At 36.7% G+C, this 20136-nt stretch overlaps 1 protein-coding gene across 1 annotated transcript; it reads left to right on the top strand.

Annotated features, from left to right (window-relative positions):
• The first annotated feature begins 5546 nt into the window (after positions 1–5546).
• Positions 5547–5744, top strand: LOC126007301 (mitochondrial import receptor subunit TOM5 homolog). Its single transcript, XM_049772735.1, has one exon. The coding sequence runs from the start codon at positions 5547–5549 to the stop codon at positions 5742–5744; it is 198 nt and encodes a 65-aa protein (XP_049628692.1).
• The last annotated feature ends 14392 nt before the right edge of the window (positions 5745–20136 follow it).

Below are 20136 nucleotides of genomic sequence, written 5' to 3'. Positions count from 1 at the left end.
AGATATGGAAAACATTCCAGGGTATCAGGTATTGGAGAGAAAATATATAGAGTAATTCGAAAGGTCAGCATACAGTCAATATGAGGGGCCAAGACTTTAGGACTCTTGTGAAATGTAGAATAAGTCCAATTTCAGGGAAATCATTTGCCCATTGTCTCTCATTCCATATTTGCTACAGTTAGCCATGTGTAATCCTATATCTTCCAACTTCTGTGTGTGAGTGGTAGGCTGCAGAAGCAGAGTGCTAGTTCTGAGATTTGCCAGCAGCAAATAACCAACTAAATTCACAGCAGCACAGGAAGCAAAAAACTGTGTGCTGCTGCAAAGCTCTAAGGCAGACATGATAAAAAGATGTATTTTTGGTGACCATAGTGGTGATTCAACAACAAATTATGCTTTGCATAATTTTTGAAGTGGAGATAATAAGACACAAAGCTACCTCATTAGTTTTTTATTAAAGTCTTTTCCAATACTATGGAAAATCTCTTCCGCCCCATCTTCTTCACTTAGAAAGGACGTTGATCAGAGATAGTCCTATCTCCTGATCTCAAGCTGCTATTTCATAGAAATCACTGACTCTAGAACATCTATGAGCACAAAACAGGATTCAGAAAAAATGTAAAAGAATGGCAATGGAGATGGATTTGGAAGCAGAAATAAAACACAAGCATATAAACCACAAGTATAAATAAACAGAAAATTAGAGGACACTTAAAATATTTTAGAATTTGTATAGGGGTGGTTGGAGAAAGGTGGGACTACAGTTAGAGTTCTATTCTAGAAAGTTGCAAACAGTAGGGCTCAAAGAACCATGGGGTACAGATGAGCAAATCAGGGTTAGCCATATGCAAGGCAAGATCCTCAACTCCTATATTATCTGTCAGGCACCTGAATTTTTTTCTCTTAGAGTTGCCACAACTGGCTGTACTCAATTTTAATTTCTGTATATGGAACCCCGGATCACTCTTGGACATCAGCATGATAGAGGACCACATGTGATGCCAGGAATTAAATTCTGATCAGCCACATGCAATGCAAGTACCTTCATGCTGCACTATCAATCACTCCAGCTCCTTAAAGTATAGTTAGGCTCCAAGGTGCCATGCTATCAAATTGTCTTAGGTAGATAGAACTCTGAGATGAAAACTTTGCAACCTTCTGTTTTATGAGATATATTTTTCTACCCTTTCAGATTTACCCAGAGGCATCAAACATGACCTACTTTAGTGTATAAATGGCATAGCTGCACAGTTTTTGTAGGTCATGGTTGCATGCATAAGAGGATGTTTGATACCATCTCTAAATTTCACAGTAGTATGAGCCAAAAGAGCACAGAAAATATTACAGAAAGGTTGTGCAGAAGCCCACCAAGCTCAATGAACAAAAAACAGTAACACAGAAGTCTCAATGAGTACCAGTGGTATCATTTAAACCTCAGACAGTGACTCTAATGACATTTTTATCTTGAGAAATAAAAATGATCACAAATTGTTTTGTTGACCTATTTTCTTCAAATTTTATTTGCCTTTTTTTTTTGAAAGGGGGGGGTAACAAGAAATATGAAGTAAATTTGTATGTTCCTGCTAGTGGGTCATGCTTAAGGGTGAATAGCAAACTGATAACATTGGTGAAGAAAGGTCACACTGAGTGGGGTTGATGTTATAAAATCAAAATCAAATACCTAAAACAATAGTATTATAAATAACTTTGCAAATTTTGATGTTAAAAGAAAAAAAGTTCTTAAGTGGTGGGAATGATCTGGAACCTGGTAAACAAAGTGCACTTGTTAATTTAGTAATCTGACTCATTCAAGAATTTTGAGACCATGGTCCCTAAAAAAATTAGAAAAGAGAGAGAAAGAGAAAGCAGAAGAGTATCTGTCTTAGAGACAGGATAGGAATGGGAGACTGGGACTGTTGACTGGGGAAATTGGTGGCATAAATAAACACTGTGAAGGAATGTGTGTTTGAATATTGTATGATTAAAACAACTATCAGCAATTTTCTAATTCCATATATCATGGTGATTTAATAAAATAAGTCTTATTATTAATTTGTAATATTTTAAAATATTTACAATGTTGTGGAAATTTGAATTGCACAAGGTATCTGAGAATATGTCACAATGGTTGATATTTGGTTAAGGAAAGAATAGTGAACCTGCATAAAAATAAAACAGCAGGGGCCTGAATAATAGTAGGTATAGCAGATACGCATGTCAGACCGAGTAATCCGATATAGTCTTCCTAGCTTGTCAGGAATAATTTCTGAGTGGTCAGGTAGAAGTGATCCCTGGGCACCTCTGGGTATAACAATAACAACAACAAAACAGAAAAAGAGGAAGGAGGGAAGCAAAGATGGAAGAAAGGAAAGGACAGAAGGAAGAAAGAAAATAAGGAACAAAGGAATGAATGAATGAATAAAAGACATCAGGGCAGAAGAGATAGCATATGTAGTAGAGTGCATGTTTCCTTAAATACAAGGGCCATATTTTGATCTCTGAAACCTAATGACACATGAAAGATATGTAATACCTCTGCCCCAGCACTTCTAGGGTAGCTTTGGAGCCCCCAAGCAACACCAGGCATGTCTCCTATAAAATAAAAACAAGAGCACATCACTTCATGTATGGATTTAACATTGACATCTAGGAGAGCCTAAAGAAACAAAACATGGAATTTTATGCTAGTAATAACTAGAATTATAAAGTGTATTACTGATAGGGTGTTTTTATTTATGTATATTTTCCTCTGATCATCAATGATAAACACATTCATATAAAATTAACTAAAATTCACATTGTTGGGGCCAGAGAGCTGGTGCTAGAGGTAAGGTGTCTGCCTTGCAAGCGCTAGCCAAGGAAGGACCGCGGTTCGATCCCCGGCATCCCATATGGTCCCCCAAAGCCAGGGGCAATTTCTGAACGCTTAGCCAGGAGTAAATGTGGCAAAAAAAAAAAAAAACAAAACCAAAAAAATAAATAAATAAAAAATTCACATTGTTTTAGAAAACTAGCATTGAAAATTTATTGTTAAATCAATTATTTACAAAATTATACCAATAGAATATTATCCTACTTTTAGAGTCAAAATGCACAGATATTTTAAGGGCTCTAAAAAGTCTTAATGGCCAAAAATCAAGTATAATTTACTAACTGATGATTCATTTCTTTTAAAATTTAGCAGAATTCTGTAAATGCTGCTGGTGGAATGTTTTACATTTTATCTATAGTTCTGGCACACTATTTTATGGTACTTATTTAAGTAGGATAATATGTAGGGTTGGATTGTAGAATGTGTTTTGTGGAATATTGAATAGGGGATTATTACCAACCCAAAGCATAACACCTCGGGGGGTCATTGAACTTTGTCTTCAACACTGTATGCTTGTTTATGAACAACTCCAGAAATGATTATGAAGATATACTTTCACATTTTTCAAAATTATTACTCTATACTGTGAAAAATACTGTGAAAAAAGTATTTAAATTAGTTAGGCATAATTTTAAGTGTCAAGTCTTTATATTTTCTAGGTGTTGTTCTCCAAGTAACTTGCTTTTCAAATATTCTATATTCTAACCAGTAAATTATAGGCAGTACAATAAAAACATTAGGATATCAGAAGAAAAAATTCTTTATCAAGTGTGGACTATAGTAAGAGCTTTTTTAGTACTAAAAGGTAAATAAAATAGTCATAATACAAATATGTAGGAACTAGAAAGCCTAAACAGGTCAATCACAAGTAAATAAATTGAAATAATAATAAATTCCCCTGTAATAAAAGTCCAGTATATGGGTTTACAGGTAAATTTTATCAAACATACAGATAATAGTTACTACTATTGATTCTTGGACCCTTTCAAAACATCAAAAATATGGGACTTCTCTTTAATACCTTCTATGAAGCTAATATCTCATTTATTCCCAAAGCAGAGAGAGATACTACCAAGAAAGCTACAGACCAATCTCACTAATGAATATGGGTGCAAAAATCCTTTGCAAAATCTTAGCAAGTAAAATCCAACAAACAACACATCAAATAGATGGATGATACAGTATGATCAAATGGGTTTCATCCAAGGGATACCCCTGTGCTCAACAAAAAAAATACTGCGTCTTCCACTTTTCCTGAAATTGTCTGTGCTCCTCATCAATCTTTCTCTTCACTGCAGGCTTTGATGAAGTCATGATGAAGGTATGACAAAATCTAATTCTGTAATAAACTTCTCTCCCTTCTCTCCCTTAGACCTCCGATAATGCAAGGGACAGCTGGCAGTAGCAGCGGAAATGACATCTGCGCTAGGTGCAAAGTATTTGTGATTATTCACTTACCGAATATTCGCAATAAAAAATTGCATTAGTAAGAAAAAATTACAAAAAATCGCATTAAACATTTGCATACCCCAAATGGAACTGCTTGAAGTATGCGAATGTTTAATGCAATTTTTTCTTACTAATGCGATTTTTATTGTGATTATTCGGTAAGCGAATAATCGCGAATACTGCAATATTTGAAGGTCTGCTGTGGCCACAAAATGTTGTAGGGAGGGCCGCAAGTTTGAGACCCCTGATGTATGGGTTGCAGCAGTTCTGATAGAATGTATGAGTTGCAGCAAAAATATTGTTGAGACAAGTTATCAGCGACACAGGTTTATATAAAGCAACTAGAAAATTTAGAAATGAACTATATAACTTTATCCTTAAGGCATCTGGAAAAGCATAAACAAAACTAAAAGTTAATAAAAAAAAAAGGAAATAATAAAAATCAAAGTAGAATTAAAAGAAATAGAATCTCATAATAGACCAATTAAGCAAAAAACTAATAGTTTTGTTTATCAAAAAATATAAACAAAATTGATAAGCCTTTAGATATATTTACAAAGAAAAGAGGGGAAACTCTAATAAATGGAATTGAAATTCTATTAGAATTTGGAAAGAGGAGGACTTAGAACAGATATTAAATCCGAAGAGAGTTCTGTGACACATATACCAATAAATTCAATGATCTGGAAGAAATGGAGAGCTTTTTATAAAGAAAAATACATGTACCAATAAAAATATAGAAAACTGGGGCCTGAGAGATAGGACAGTCGTAGGGTATTTGCCTTGCATGTGGCCAACCCAGGATGGAAGGTGGTTAGATTCCCGGCATCCCATATGGTCCCCCGAGTCTGCCAGTGGCGATTTCTGAGTGCAGAGCCAGGAGTAGCCCCTGAGCACCATTGGTGTGACCCAAAAATCAAAATAAATAAGTAAATAAATAAATAAAAAATAATAGAAAACCTTGAGGCTGGAGTGATAACACAGTGGGTAGGACATTTGCCTTCACTGGACCAACTCGACTCAGGTTTGAACACCGGCATCTCATATCATATTAGGAGCCTGCCAGAAGTGATTTCTGAGTGCAGAGCTAGAGTAACCCCTGAGTGCAACCAGGTGTGCCCCCCCCCACAATAAACCAAAAAACAGGGTTGGGCAGGTTCCGGGCACGTGGCAGCCTGCCTGAAGCTCAGATCATGGCCACTCGGAACCTGAGAGTCAATCCGCAATGTTCCAGATTGAGGGCCTCGTCCTAAGGCTGGACCCTGAGAAGATGAAACAGAAGATGCTCGGGGATGCAATTTCCTTCATGCGGAATTTCCTCATATATGTGGCCCTGCTTCGAGTTACTCCTTTTATCTTAAAGAAACTGGGCAGCATCTCAAGACTGGTCATCACATGTGAATGCAGGATACGAAGAATTTAACTACCGTTGCTCCTCCTCTGCAAATGAATATGCCCCCAAAAGATGGAAGAATCTCTTTGAATGGACCTAAAAATCATACTTGTTAAGAAACAAGTTTGACTTTGGTAACTGAAATTCATAGCTGCAACAAAAGTATTTGGAAAACATGAAAAGATATATTATGATCCTAGAAGGCCCTGGTGGCTGTGATATACCAGCCTCTGTGATTGTGGGATAATTGTGAATAATGTTGAATACCATTTTCTTTTCTTTTTTTTTTTTTTTTTTTGGTTTTTGGGTCATACCTGGTGATGCTCAGGGTTACTTGTGGCTATGCACTCAGAAATCACTCCTGACTTGGGGGACCATATGGGATGCTGGGGGATTGAACCACGGTCCATCCTAGGCTAGCAAGGACAAAGCAGACACCTTACCCCTAGCACTACCGCTTCGACCCATGAATTCCATTTTCTAACAAATATCAATTATAAAGGAATTACGTCTGCAATGGCACTGTCTTATCATTTCTGGTCATCTTTTTCTTCCATCTGTATTTATTGAAGAGTTTCTTACAGCTAGTTATTTTACAGAAGCCAGAACACAACCATTAAAGCACAGGACCATTAGTCTATGTTTTTAATAAATGTGTCAATTAAGAAAAATTGAGTTTTTACTTTCCTTACACACTCTTCTTGCTGCAAACCAACAATGATCATGATTATTGCAAATGGCATTAAATTGAATTACTCTTACAATAAAAAGAGAGAGAGAGAGAAATCGAAAACCTAAATAAACTGATTGTAAGGATAAAAGCTGGAATAGTGGGGCTGGCGAGGTGGCACTAGAGGTAAGATGCCTGCCTTGCAAGCGCTAGCCAAGGAAGGACCACGGTTTGATCCCCCAGCGTCCCATATGGTCCCCCCAAGCCAAAGGCAATTCCTGAGTGCTTAGTCAGGAGTAACCCCTGGGCATCAAATGGGTGTAGCATGAAAATAACAAAAAACAAAACCAACCAACCAACCAACCAAACAAACAAACAAAAAAACATGGTATCCTATACCCCCTGTCCGGGAAGTACTGGAGAAGATGGTACATTGATAATTCTCAGGAAATAATTAATCCACACAGAATATTGAGGAAATAATAGGCAATAAAATTTACACTGCAAACTGTTCACCCACAGGACACTCGCTCCAACAAATGGAACTGCAAGCCAAGATGACAGCCCCAGCTCAACTCTCCTGCCTTCAATTTATTCAGTTCCAAAATTCAAGCTCCTCCCTCAGGGGAGAGGAAAATACCCACTGATTGAGATACAATACCAAATGGGGAACAAGTGGAAACCACTTCCAAAGGCTTTCATCTAAGGATGTAAATTCCTTTCTTCCTGATTTTTGTAATTGTGGATTTCCGTGCAATTTTCCAATTGGTTCATGGATCACCTAGATCCATGAACTCTGACTTTGTTTGGTCTACAAAGAAAGACTTTATGAGAACTTTACATATTGCACAATAGGGATTATGAACTCTATGGAGTTTATGGTTCCTTGACTCATGTTTTAGGGTAGAACATCCTGTTGTTATGCCTAAGGTTTTTTCTTTACATTTTTCTGTTTTGTTGCACCTATGCAAATTATTGCTATTCATTTGGTATTTTTCCCTTGTCTCTTAGGGTCTATTGCTTACTTTCTATTATTTTTTAGAGAATTAAAAAAGGGAAATATTAAGTAAATTGATGCTTGTTGAAGAAAAATTATAATTCAAAGTTAAAATATAAAATAAATATTTTAGAATAAAGCTCTTATTTAAGATATAACTGGAATATTTTGTGTGATATGAACCTTGAAACAAACTGGCTTCACAGAGAGCAATTGTCTTTAGCCCGTCAGGATCTCTCTAGCCCTAAATATCTTGGCCTAAAGATCTCTCTAGCTCTATTGTCTCTCACTAAAATCCTCTAAATGACACATGACTTTTAAATAAATATTTTATAGTTTAATTTTAAATTTCCACATAAGTGTTAATGTTAGTATGTTAGTGTTGCCCAAAAAATATTTTCTGAATTTTGTGTAACTATTTGAATAGAACTAATATCTTACAATATTGCTTTTTACATGTAAATACTTTATATCTGTTTAACTTCTTTTAACTTTCAGTAATGTTTTGTAGATCTTAGATTTTAGTGTGAAATTTTAGTTGATCTCATATTTGTTCTTATGTAGTATACATTTTTCAGATACCCTTTTAAGGTCTTATTTTCTAGAATTTTGTTGCCAAAAATTAAGATAATATTGCCACTTTATATGCTGACCTTGTATTGAGGGCTTCTTTAATTAACTTTTCAAACATATTATTTTGTAGATTCCTTTAGTTTGATTTATGTACAATCCCTTTTTTGCACTAACTTTTCCTTTGTAACTTTACTTATTTTACTTTTGTTGCTTATTTTCTTACTAGAATCTAAATGTCTTGCTCCAAGGGACATTTGGTTTTATTCTGATTTAAATCTTCAGGCAAAAATATTTATGGTTTCACAGTAAAAAATATTAGCTGTAGGTTTTTCATGGGCCCCTATTTCATTCTTAGGAAATTTTCTTCTATTACTAGTTGACTGATATTTTTTACAATCACTAATAGCAGCTGACTTTTCTCAAATGACTTTTTCTACTACTATTAAGGTACTATAATTTTTCTCTTTTATTCTCTCCTTTATTATATTTATTGATGCTTAGTTGTCAAGTCAATTTTTCACTCCAGATATACCTATATAGATATATATGTAGATAGATATACCTATATATAGGCATACCTATATGCCTATAATTTAATTCATTGCCAAATTGAAATTTCCTAGATTTTATAAAATAGTTTTTATATTCATGATAAATACTGTTCTATAATTTTTCTTTTTGTCCTTGTATGCCTATAATTTAAAATTACTTCAATTTAGCATAAAGTTAATTGAGAAATGTTTTCTTTATTTTCTACAATGGAGTAATATTTGTATTATTTTATCTTAAAATATTTCATAGTGTTCATGGAAGATATTATGCCAAGTTTTGTATCCATATTTAAGTTTGTGATAAGATTTTTAATTTTCAATTTGATCTGCTTATTTTCCCCTTTAGACAATAATTTTGCTCATTTTGCTTATACTGCTAAATGACTGTCATCAAGTTCTTCCTTCTGTTTATTTTGTTACATTTAGGAACCATTATAATGGGCTTAATATATATCTTATATTCATTTATCATTCTGTCTTTTTAAATACATTTTATTAAATTTCTTAAATGCAAATTTGATGTTGCCATTAGTTTTCTAGGATATATCCTTTATTTGTTGTTTTTTTTCCTGTAGAGAGTTTTCTTTCCTAGCTCTCAACAAAGAATTTTAAGTCAAGGTCCACACATTTCAGTCCACAGTTGTAATACTTTTTGTTAATAAAGTTGTGCTAGAACCTTCGATATGTTCAAATTTTTAAATATGGTTATTGGCTATTTTGGGTTATAATACTGTAACTGTGTAGTTGCTATATAAATCATTAAAATATATTTTAAATATTATTACAGCTTCATTCTAAAAAGTTTATGTTGTGCTTATATTTTCTTTTAAATAAACTATGTTCTAATCTCTTACCCTTTATTTTTTGGCTTAGTAATTGTCCTTGAATTTTATTTTTACAGTTGGCTTAGGTATTTTATGGTCTATAGTTTTGATAGTCTTGAAATACAGTGAGTCATTAAATTTCTAGCCTATTGTTCTATCTTGATGTATGCTACTGTGAACTGAAAATTTCATGTTAAATATGTAATTCCATAAATATATTATGTTTTAAATATAATTTGGTAAAGTCCTCCTATAAATTGGTTGGAAATGATTCATATGTTCTATATTTTTACTTCATTTTGCTAATGCTGTTCATTACTGAGAGGAAAGTATTATAATAATATCCAAATATAATTCTGATTATTTTTCATTTTACATTGGCAATTTTCACTTCATGAAGTAGACTCCTGTAGATTTAATTTTTTTTTTTTGGTTTTGGGGTCACAACCAGTGATTATCAGGGGTTACTCCTGACTATATGCTCAGAAATCACCCCTGGCTTGGTGAACTATATGGGACACTGGGGGATCGACTCGTTGTCCATCCTAGATTAGCGCACCAAAGACAGCAGCCTTGCCACTTGTACCACTACTCCGGCCCCATTCCTTAATTTTTGACAAGAATAATCTTGTATCTTTGAAAGCACTCTCAGTTATGTCTTTTTTATTTGTCTTATCACATTTATTTGTTGATGACCTTTAATTCAAATACAAGTGATTCACACTGGAATATTTTCATTTTATTCAAATTTTCCTCTTCTTAGAATACTTAGTCCTGTTTAGAATGAAGTTGTGTAAACCTTTTAAGTTTCTCAAAACATATTTTCCATGAGCTAATGAAGTAAAGAAATAGCTTCCGCTAATTCTTTTTTTTTATCTTTTGTGTGTGTGTGTGTTTTGGCTGGAAAGCTTCTTCAACAAGTGGTGTTGGCACAACTGGTTAGCCACTTGCAAAAAAGCGAATTCAGGACCCCAGGTAACACCATGTATAAAAGTAAAATCCAAATGGATTAAAGATCTTGATATCAGACCTGAAACCATAAGGTATATAGAACAACACATAGGTAAAACACTCCATGACATTGAGACTAAAGGCATCTTCAAGGAGGAAACAGCACTCTTCAAAAAGTGGAAGGAGAGATAAACAGATGGAAATATATTAAGCTGAGAAGCTTCTGTGCCTCAAAGGAAATAGTGCCCTAGATATAAGAGCCATCCACTGAATGGGAGAAATTATTCATCCAATACCCATCAGATAAGGGGCTAATATCCAACATATACAAGGCACTGACAAAACTTTACAAGAAAAAAAAAATCTAATATCATCAAAAAAGGGAGAGAAAAAATGAACAGACTCTGTCAAAGAAATACAAAAGGCCAAAAGACAAGTAAAAATGCTTCACATCACTAATCATTAGGGAGATGCAAATTAAAACAACTATAAGGTACCACATCACACCACAGAGATCGGCACACATCACAAAGAATGAGAACAAACAGTGTTGGCGGGGATGTAGAGAGAAAGGAACTCTTATCCACTGCTGGTGGGAATGCCATCTAGTTCAACCTTTATGGAAAGTAATATAGAGATTCCTCCAAAAACTGGAAATCGAGTTCCCATACGATCCAGCTATACCACTCCTAGGAATATACCCTAGGAACACAAAAATACAATACAAAAACCCCTTCCATACACCTATATTCATTGCAGCACTATTTACCACAGCAAGACTCTAGAAACAACCAAGATGCCCTTCAACATATGAATGACTAAAGAAACTGTGGTACATATACACAATGAAATAGTATGCAACTGTCAGGAGAGATGAAGTCATTACATTTTTCTATACATGTATGTACAAGAAATTTACTTTGTTGAGTGAAATAAGTCAGAGGCAGAGAGAGACACAGAATAGTCTCACTCATCTATGGGTTTTAAGAAAACTAAAAGACATTTTTCAATATATAAATAAAAATAAAATAGATAAAAGTTGGAAGGTCCAGCTCATGATATGAAGCTTACCACAAAAAGGTGAGTGCAGTTAGAGAAATAACTATACTGATAACTATCATAACAATGTGAATGATGAAGAAATTAGAAAGCCTGTCTCAAGTATAATAGGGAGGGTGTGAGGGGGAAGAGGGAGATTTGGGTCATTGATGATAGGAATGTTGTACTGTTGAAGGTGGGTGTTCTTTTTATGACTGAATCCCAACTACAATCATATTTGTAATAAAGCCTTTTAAGTAATGATATTTAAAAAACAGCAAAAAATGATCACTCTCTTCTCCTTGTCTCTTTCCTTATTCATTAAAATATCATAATTTATTCTCTTCTCTATAGCTTAAAAATATAAATATTTATACCATTTATTGGGATTTTGTCTTCTCATTTTAATATTCTTCATAAAGAATATTTTTATTTAATTAAAAGAAATCCAAACTAATTTCTTGTATGATATATTTAAAAATAAACTCACAAAGTACTAAGAAACCTTATCAAAATAAAGTTTTAGATTAAGTTGGAGCAGAAAGTTATGTTTGAGAATCAAGGCCACAGAAACTTAGGCAGAAAAACAGCAAGATGGTGCAGTTGTCTTGCATCTTTATTAGTAAAATCAATCACATTTATGAAGGCATTACAAAGTTATAAACAGTTATAATACAACAGTGCAGAGTGGCCGACCCCAGATACTCAATATATAACTATTTTATTGTTGCAGTGGATCAACATCACAATTAACTAATGAAACAGGGTACATATAAGTTATTTAAAAAGCAAAAAATGAGCTGTAAAAGGTCACCATTCTGAATTATGTTAAGATCGCATCCTCATATAATTCTCATTGCCACAAATAATTGTAGAGAGATCAAAACATTGTACAAAAATTCATAGTCACTTTCCACGATGCTGTTCAACTGCCATAGCTCTATTATTGAACTCTGTTTCGAAGGTCAAACTTCGAAAGGGAATGAGTTTAGGAAGTGAGAAATAATACAGGAGTTAAGTCATTTAGCTTACATGCAACCAAACCCTGTTAAACCTTCAGCACTAGACGTGCTTCCTCAAGTACTGTTAGACATGATCTTGGAGCACAGAGCTAAGAGTACCATCCGGTGTTCACTTCCACCAAAAAAATAAATTTATAAGAATGATCTAATAAAATTAATAACATTTCTGTCAGAAAGATACTTTGAGAATCTGAGTGACAGTACTCACTCGGTCTTGTAGGGCATTTCCCTTGCATGAGGCCAAACAGGGTTTGATCACCTGCAACCCATATGGTTGCCTGAGCCCACCAGGAGTGATTCCTGAATGCAGAATTAGGAGTAAGCCCTGAGAACCTCCAGGTATGCCCCCGAAGCCCCAAAGAATAAAAACCTTCAAGCTACTCAAAAATAAGTCTTGATTCATTATGCTTGGGTAGCTCATGGCTAGTTCTCCCAAGCTCCATTTTCTTCTACAACATAAGTCTCTTAAGAAAGTTAACTTATGGGGTGAGAGTTTTGCTCCCTCCTGCGGCTTGGGGAGACTGTGTTTCCTGTGCGGCTTGGGTGAGAGTTTTGCTCCCTCCTGCGGCTTGGGGAGACTGTGTTTCCTGTGCAGCTTGGGTGAGAGTTTTGCTCCCTCCTGCGGCTTGGGGGAGACTGTGTTTCCTGTGCAGCTTGGGTGAGAGTTTGCTCCCTAGTGCGGCCTTGGGGAGACTGTGTTTCCTGTGGGGCTTGGGTGAGAGTTCGCTCCCTCGTGGGGCTTGGGGGAGACTTTGTTTCCTTGTCGTCAGGACCGGCTCCCCCCCCCCAGTGAGTCCCTTCCCCCAGGTGGGCGCCTGGAAAGGCAAGTTGAGCAACCCGAATAGTCGGGTGAGACAGGGCCAGCCATCTGGACTCTCAGGTGACCTGGAGCGGGCCAGCCCCTTGGGCCCTGGAGCGAACCAGGGACTCCCCAAGGGCGAGGGCAGAGCCTCAAGGGTTGGACTGAGGGAACTCCTTCAAGGGAGGTTTGGAGGGGGCGGAAATCCATTGACTCCCAGAGAAAGGAGGGGGGATTGAGAGCTAGGCTCAACAGCGCCCATAACCATTGTGGCCAGGAGTGGAACTGCACGGCTGACAGAAATAAGGAGCAGAAAAGGGAAAAGACCCACAGCAGGAAGGCTGAACTCTAGGTAGCAAAGGGGAGGAGAAAGGGCTAGGCTCAACAAACTCACCCAACAGGCCCCTCTAGAAACACCTTCAGGAAGGGGACCAAAGGAGGCCAAAATTAGAAGCCACAGCACTCCAAAACACACCATTAAATACAAAGAATTATGCGTAAATCAAGGAGATCCCTAATACTGGAGACAACATGACAAACCCTATCAAGTTTCCAAGTCCACCAAAATGCACAGATCCACGGGAAGAAGACCTAAAAGCGGTCATGAGAAAGGAAATGCAAGAATTACTACAAGAAATGAAAGAAACCCTAACAACCGAGTATAAGAAAACCATGGATGAACGAATCAGCCAAATTAAAGAAGAAATGTCAAAGAACATGAGAGATTCCATACAAAAAGAAGTGAAGGACTTAAAAGACAAAGTAACAAGCCTTACGAGCAGAAACACAGAGTTGGAGAAGCACATCGAAGAACTCGAAGAAAAACTACAATCAAAAAATTATCAAGAAACCAACAAAGAAATAAAAGGCAAAGCACTGGAAGGAAAAATCCAATATCTAATGAACAAGGACAAAAGAAACAATCTAAGAATTGTGGGTATACCAGAAGGGGAGGAAATAGGGAAGGGGGAAGAACAGGTAGTCAGGGAGATAATAACAGAGAACTTCCCCACACTCTGGAAAGACACTTCAGGACAAATACAGGAAGTCAAGAGAGTCCCTAATAAAATAGACCCTAATAAACCCACACCAAGACACATAATAATCCAAATGGCAAAAAACAAAGAGAAAGAGGAACTCCTGAAAGCAATAAGGGAGAAAAAAACCCTCAAGTACAAAGGAAAGGACATAAGAATCAAACTGGATCTTCCATTTGAAATAATTCAAGCAAGAAGACAGTGGAATGATATATTTACACGACTGAATGAAAGAAATTTCCAACCCAGGGTCCAATACCCACCAAAATTATCATTCATATGGGAGGGCAGACTAAAAACATTCTCAAACATGAACAAACTTGAATTATTTGTGCAAACTAAGCCGATCCTAAGCGACTTACTCAGAGATGAATTACACAATCCAAAACCCCGATTGTAACAACAACCACTCCACATAATACAAATGCACACCAGTCCTCTCTATCAATAATTTCCCTAAATGTGAACGGACTAAACTCTCCATTTAAAAGACACATAGTAGAGAACAGGGTTAGGAAAAATAAACCGGACTTCTGCTGTCTGCAAGAAACACACCTACAGTTACAGGATAAGCACAGGCTTAGAATAAAAGGATGGAAAGTAATTATTCAGGCCAATGGAAAACAAAAAAGAGCAGGGACAGCCATTCTTATATCAGACCAAATTGTATTCAACCTCAAGAAAGTGATCAGAGACAAAGAGGGACACTACTTACTAATCAGGGGAACATTAGATCAAGAAACACTAACCCTGGTCAATATGCACCTAATGTAGAGTCAGCAAAATATGTGAGGCAACTACTGGCAAACCTGGAGTAACACATGAAGGGAAATGTGATAATAGTAGGGGACCTCAATACTCCACTATCACCACTGGACAGATCCACCAAACAGAAAAATAGCAAAGAAATAAGAGCTCTAAATGAAAAATTAGAAGATTTAGGGCTAATAGATTTATATAGAGCCCTTTATCTCCAGAAAGCAGAATACACATTCTTCTCAAACCCACATGGAACCTCCTCCAGAATAGACCATGTATTAGGTACAAAGCCAACCTATATAAGACCACAAAGGTAAGGATCATAAGAAGTACCCTTTCAGATCACTATGCAACAGAGGTTAAAATTGATGTCAAGAAGAAGCAATGGAGAAAAACTAGTACCTGGAGATTAAACAACATGCTGCTCAACAACAGCTGGATCAAAGAACAACTCAAGGAAGAAATAAAAAGATTCCTTGAGACAAATGACAATGAAGAGACAACATGTCAAAATTTATGGGACACAGCAAAAGAAGTAATTAGGGGGAAACTCATTGCAATACAGGCCTATGTCAAGAAACAGGAAAATAACAAAACCAACCGTTTAAAAGATCACCTCAAAGAATTGGAACAACAGCAACAGAGAAATCCAACCACAACCAGAAGGCAAGAAGTAATAAAAACCAGAGCAGAAATAAACAACATCGAAACCAAGAAAACAATACAAAAAATCAATGAGACCAGGAGTTGGTTTTTCGAAAAAATAAACAAGATAGACAAACCACTGGCAAAACTCACGAAAAAAAAGAAGGAAAACACCCAAATCAGCAGGATCACAAATGAAAGGGGAGAGATTACAACAGAACCCCCAAGAAATACAACATATCATGAGATCATACTATGAACAACTATACTCAACTAGGCTAGAGAACCCAGGAGAAATCGACAGATTCTTAGACAAACACCCTCATCCAAGACTGGAAAAGGAAGATCTAGAAAGCCTAAACAGACCAATCACCTCAGAGGAAATTGAAGATGTAATTAAAAAACTCCCTAAGAACAAAAGCCCAGGCCCAGATGGATTTACAGGTGAATTCTATCAAACATTTCAAGAAGACTTACTACTACTTTTCCATAGGCTTTTCCAAACCATAGAAAAAACAGGAATCCTCCCCAACTCCTTTTATGAGGCTAATATCACACTCATTCCCAAAGAAGGCAAAGACACCACCAAAAAGAAAACTACAGACCAATCACAGTAATGAACATAGATGCAAAGATACTTAACAAAATCTTAGCAAACCGACTCCAACACTTCATCAAAAAGATCATACATCACGACCAAGTGGGATTCATACCAGGAATGCAAGGTTGGTTCAACATACGCAAATCAATCAATTTGATACATCACATCAACAACACAAAAGACAAAAACCACATGATCATATCAATCGATGCAGAGAAGGCGTTTGACAAAATCCAACATCCTTTCATGTTAAAGACACTCAGCAAAATAGGGTTAGAAGGAACTTTCCTCAAGATTGTTACAGCTATATATGAAAAGCCAACAGCCAACATTATACTTAATGGCGAGAAACTAGAAGCATTCCCACTAAGGTCAGGAACTAGGCAAGGCTGTCCACTCTCTCCACTCTTATTCAATATAACCTTAGAAGATTTAGCAATAGCAATCCGACAAGAGAAGGGAATCAAAGGAATTCAAATAGGGAAAGAGGAAAACAAGCTATCTCTATTTGCCGACAATATGATGATATACATTAAAAACCCTAAAGAGTCCACAGTAAAACTCCTAAAACAATCAGCCAATACAGCAAAGTGGCTGGATACAAAGTCAATACACAAAAGACAGTAGCGTTTCTATATACAAAAATTGAAATTGAGGAGAGAGAGATTAAAAATACAATTCCATTTAAGACAGTATCAAAAAATATCAGGTATCTAGGAATCAACCTTACAAGAGAAGTGAAAGACCTATACCAGGAAAACTTCAAAACACTCCAGAAAGAAATTGAAGACGATCTAAAGAAATGGAAGAACATCCCATGCTCATGGATAGGTAGAATTAACATAATCAAAATGACTATCCTACCCAAACTCCTATATAGATTTAATGCAATCCCTATCCAAATCCAGACACAATTCTTTAAAGAATTAGAACAATCATTTACAAAATTCATCTGGAACCACAAAAAACCCAGGATAGCCAAACAAATACTGAAAAACAAGAAGCTGGGTGGAATCTCCTTACCTAACTTGAAACTATACTATAAAGCCATAGTAATCAAAACAGCATGGTACTGGAACAGAGACAGGACCTCAGACCAGTGGGTCAGGACAGAATTCCCAGACATAAACCCCCAGATATACAGCCAACTAATATTTGATAAAAGAGGCAAGAATCTGAAATGGAACAAAGAAAGCCTATTCAACAAATGGTGTTGGCACAACTGGAAAACCACATGTACGAAAGTGAAAATCAACCCATACCTCACTCCTTATACAAAAGTCAACTCAAAATAGATCAAAGACCTTGAAATCAGACCCGAATCTATAAAGTTTATTGAGAATAAAATAGGGAAAACACTCGAAGACCTATATATCAAAAAGGTCTTCGAGAATGGAGCACCAATGGCAAGAACCTTAGCAGCAAACATAAACAAATGGGACTACATCAAACTAAAAAGCTTCTGCATGGCGAAAGAAACCTTACTTAATGCAAGAAGACAGTTAACAGAATGGGAAAAAATCTTTTCACTAAACATATCAGATAAAGGGCTGATATCTAGAACTTACAAAGCACTCAGAAAACTGAGCCCCTCAAAACCAAATAAAGCCATAAAAAAATGGGGAGAAGAAATGTATAGACACTTCTCTGAGGATGACAGAAGGATGGCCAACAAACACATGAAAACATGCTCACCTTCACTCATCATCAGAGAGATCCAAATCAAGACAACAATGAGATACCACCTTACACCAGTGAGGATGGCTCACATCAAAAATACTAAGAACAATCTTTGTTGGCGTGGATGCGGTATGAAGGGAACTCTCATCCACTGCTGGTGGGAATGCCCCCTAGTCCAACATCTATGGAGAACCGTCTGGAGAGTACTCAAAGAACTCAGAATTGAGCTCCCATTTGACACAGCAATTGCACTCCTAGGTATATACCCCCAAGTTGGAAGAACATTCATTCCAAAATACGTGTGCACCCCACTATTTATCACAGCACTCAGTATAATAGCCAAATCTTGGAACCAACCGTGATGTCCAACAACAGATGAATGGATCATTAAGATGTGGTATCTATACACAATGAAATATTACATGGCAGTCAGAAATGATACAATCACAGATTTTGCAGCAACGTGGATGGACTTAGATCATGTTATGTTGAACGAAGTAAGTCAGAAGACAAAAGATAAACGCAGAATGGTAGCACTATTCTGAAGCACATAGAACATACATCTCAATCACAACTAATACTTAACAATCAAATAACAGAGTCTAACAGGGTAGAAACTCCAATCACTGTAATAGTCAACATATACCTGGGAACAGTGCCCAAAACACATGAGAAAGGAACAACACAAACTCTCGACTACACATTATACCGCAAAGAAAACAGCAACACCAGAACAACAGCATAGAGAGAACAGGTACTTAATCAACCTTCTACAATAATGGCCCATAATAATCCTGTAGAGATCGTATACAGGAACACAGGTAAAGAATACCACGGCAAACCACTGACTCCAATAGAAACATCCCATAAAACTACGTATTAATGCCTCTATCTTACTATATTTAAAATAACCTCTCAGCTTTTCTGTCCACTGGCATTCTTGGATACAAAGGGTGGACAAGCTAAGATGGCAACTCGGGATACCACACGAGATACCATACCCAGTTTGCACTACGAGATGGCCCTGAGAAAACTCTTTAACATACACTTTATCTCTAGGTTTACCTTCTTTTAGGGTTTCAAGCACGTGACCAGTCAGACCACCGAAGCCATAACAGCTACGTACAGACCCAATCTACATGCTCTATTCACTGAACACATTCAAGCAAACCAGCATTCCCTTGCTATTTTCTCCTCTCTTCTCACCACTTTCTTGGTTATTTTTTCTTTTCTATTCTTTTCTTTACTTTCTATCCTTTCTCTTCTCCCTTTCTTTCTAATGTATTTTTCTCTTTTCTCCCTCCCTACCCCTTCCATACACCTTACCCTTTCCCCCCTCTGGAAATCCAACTATCCCTCCACCCCTCAATCCCATCCAGACCTCCCTCTATATTAAAACACTTCACCCTCAGTCCTTAATCTATTAGGCAACAAGATCGACCTCCTACCCCAACGAACCAGTACCCAGCACCCAAGAGAAGGGACACCCAGTCAAACCCACACCTCGTCCCGGGCAAGAAAAGACAGCCAACTCCCCTGCGGACTCATGCTGCGAGGCCCTCCCTACCAACTCCCCCTATTGGGGACTGTTTCTTGAAACCGGACCTAGGTCCAAAAGTATCCCCAATGCAAGAACTCTTCCAAGACCTCCCTGCCGCAAATTTTTACCAACCTGAAGAAGGTCAGGGGGTGTGATAGGAAGATGCCTGGGAACCCACACATCACAGGAAAAACCCAAAAGACAATGGGAAAAACTGTACTTCCAACATAGGCATAAGACCTGTAATACGCCACCTCGTTGCCTGCTCTCCCCCAAATGTAAGGTAGTCTTTTGCACCACTTTGGTCCTTTAAAAACTTCGCTAACTCATTTTAGTTCTTTTTTTTTTCTCTTAAATTTATTTATTTATTTTTTTTTAAATATTGGTCCTATATATACATTTGCGAGCACATACATTTTTATTTATTTTATTTTATTTTATTATTATTATTTTTTTATCATTTTTGGGTATGTGACCTGTGTCTGTTATCCCCTCTGTCCACCCCCAACCACACCGACAATACAATGTAGCTCCACCTCCCCCCTGCAAAGACACACTAAATAATGGGGAAATCTTACGTATAAAAAAAAGAGCTCTTATCTACTTGAGATAGGAACTCATAGTTGTTTACAATACAGGGGTATCTCCTACCTGGAAAATATGTCATGTGGAATCACTTAGACCTCAGGTGATTAGATGCCAGTCATCCAGCCTTGAACCCTGGATCCCAGACAT

This window comes from Suncus etruscus, chromosome 4, assembly GCF_024139225.1.
Source record: "Suncus etruscus isolate mSunEtr1 chromosome 4, mSunEtr1.pri.cur, whole genome shotgun sequence".
Classification (NCBI taxonomy): Eukaryota; Metazoa; Chordata; class Mammalia; order Eulipotyphla; family Soricidae; genus Suncus; species Suncus etruscus.
The sequence above is the reverse complement of the archived record's forward strand: the minus strand, read 5'-3'. Positions and strand labels throughout refer to the sequence as shown.

Excerpts from the sequence above, each read along its gene's own strand:
- LOC126007301 (XM_049772735.1), top strand. The coding sequence starts at position 5,547 with ATGTTCCAGATTGAGGGCCTCGTCCTAAGGCTGGACCCTGAGAAGATG.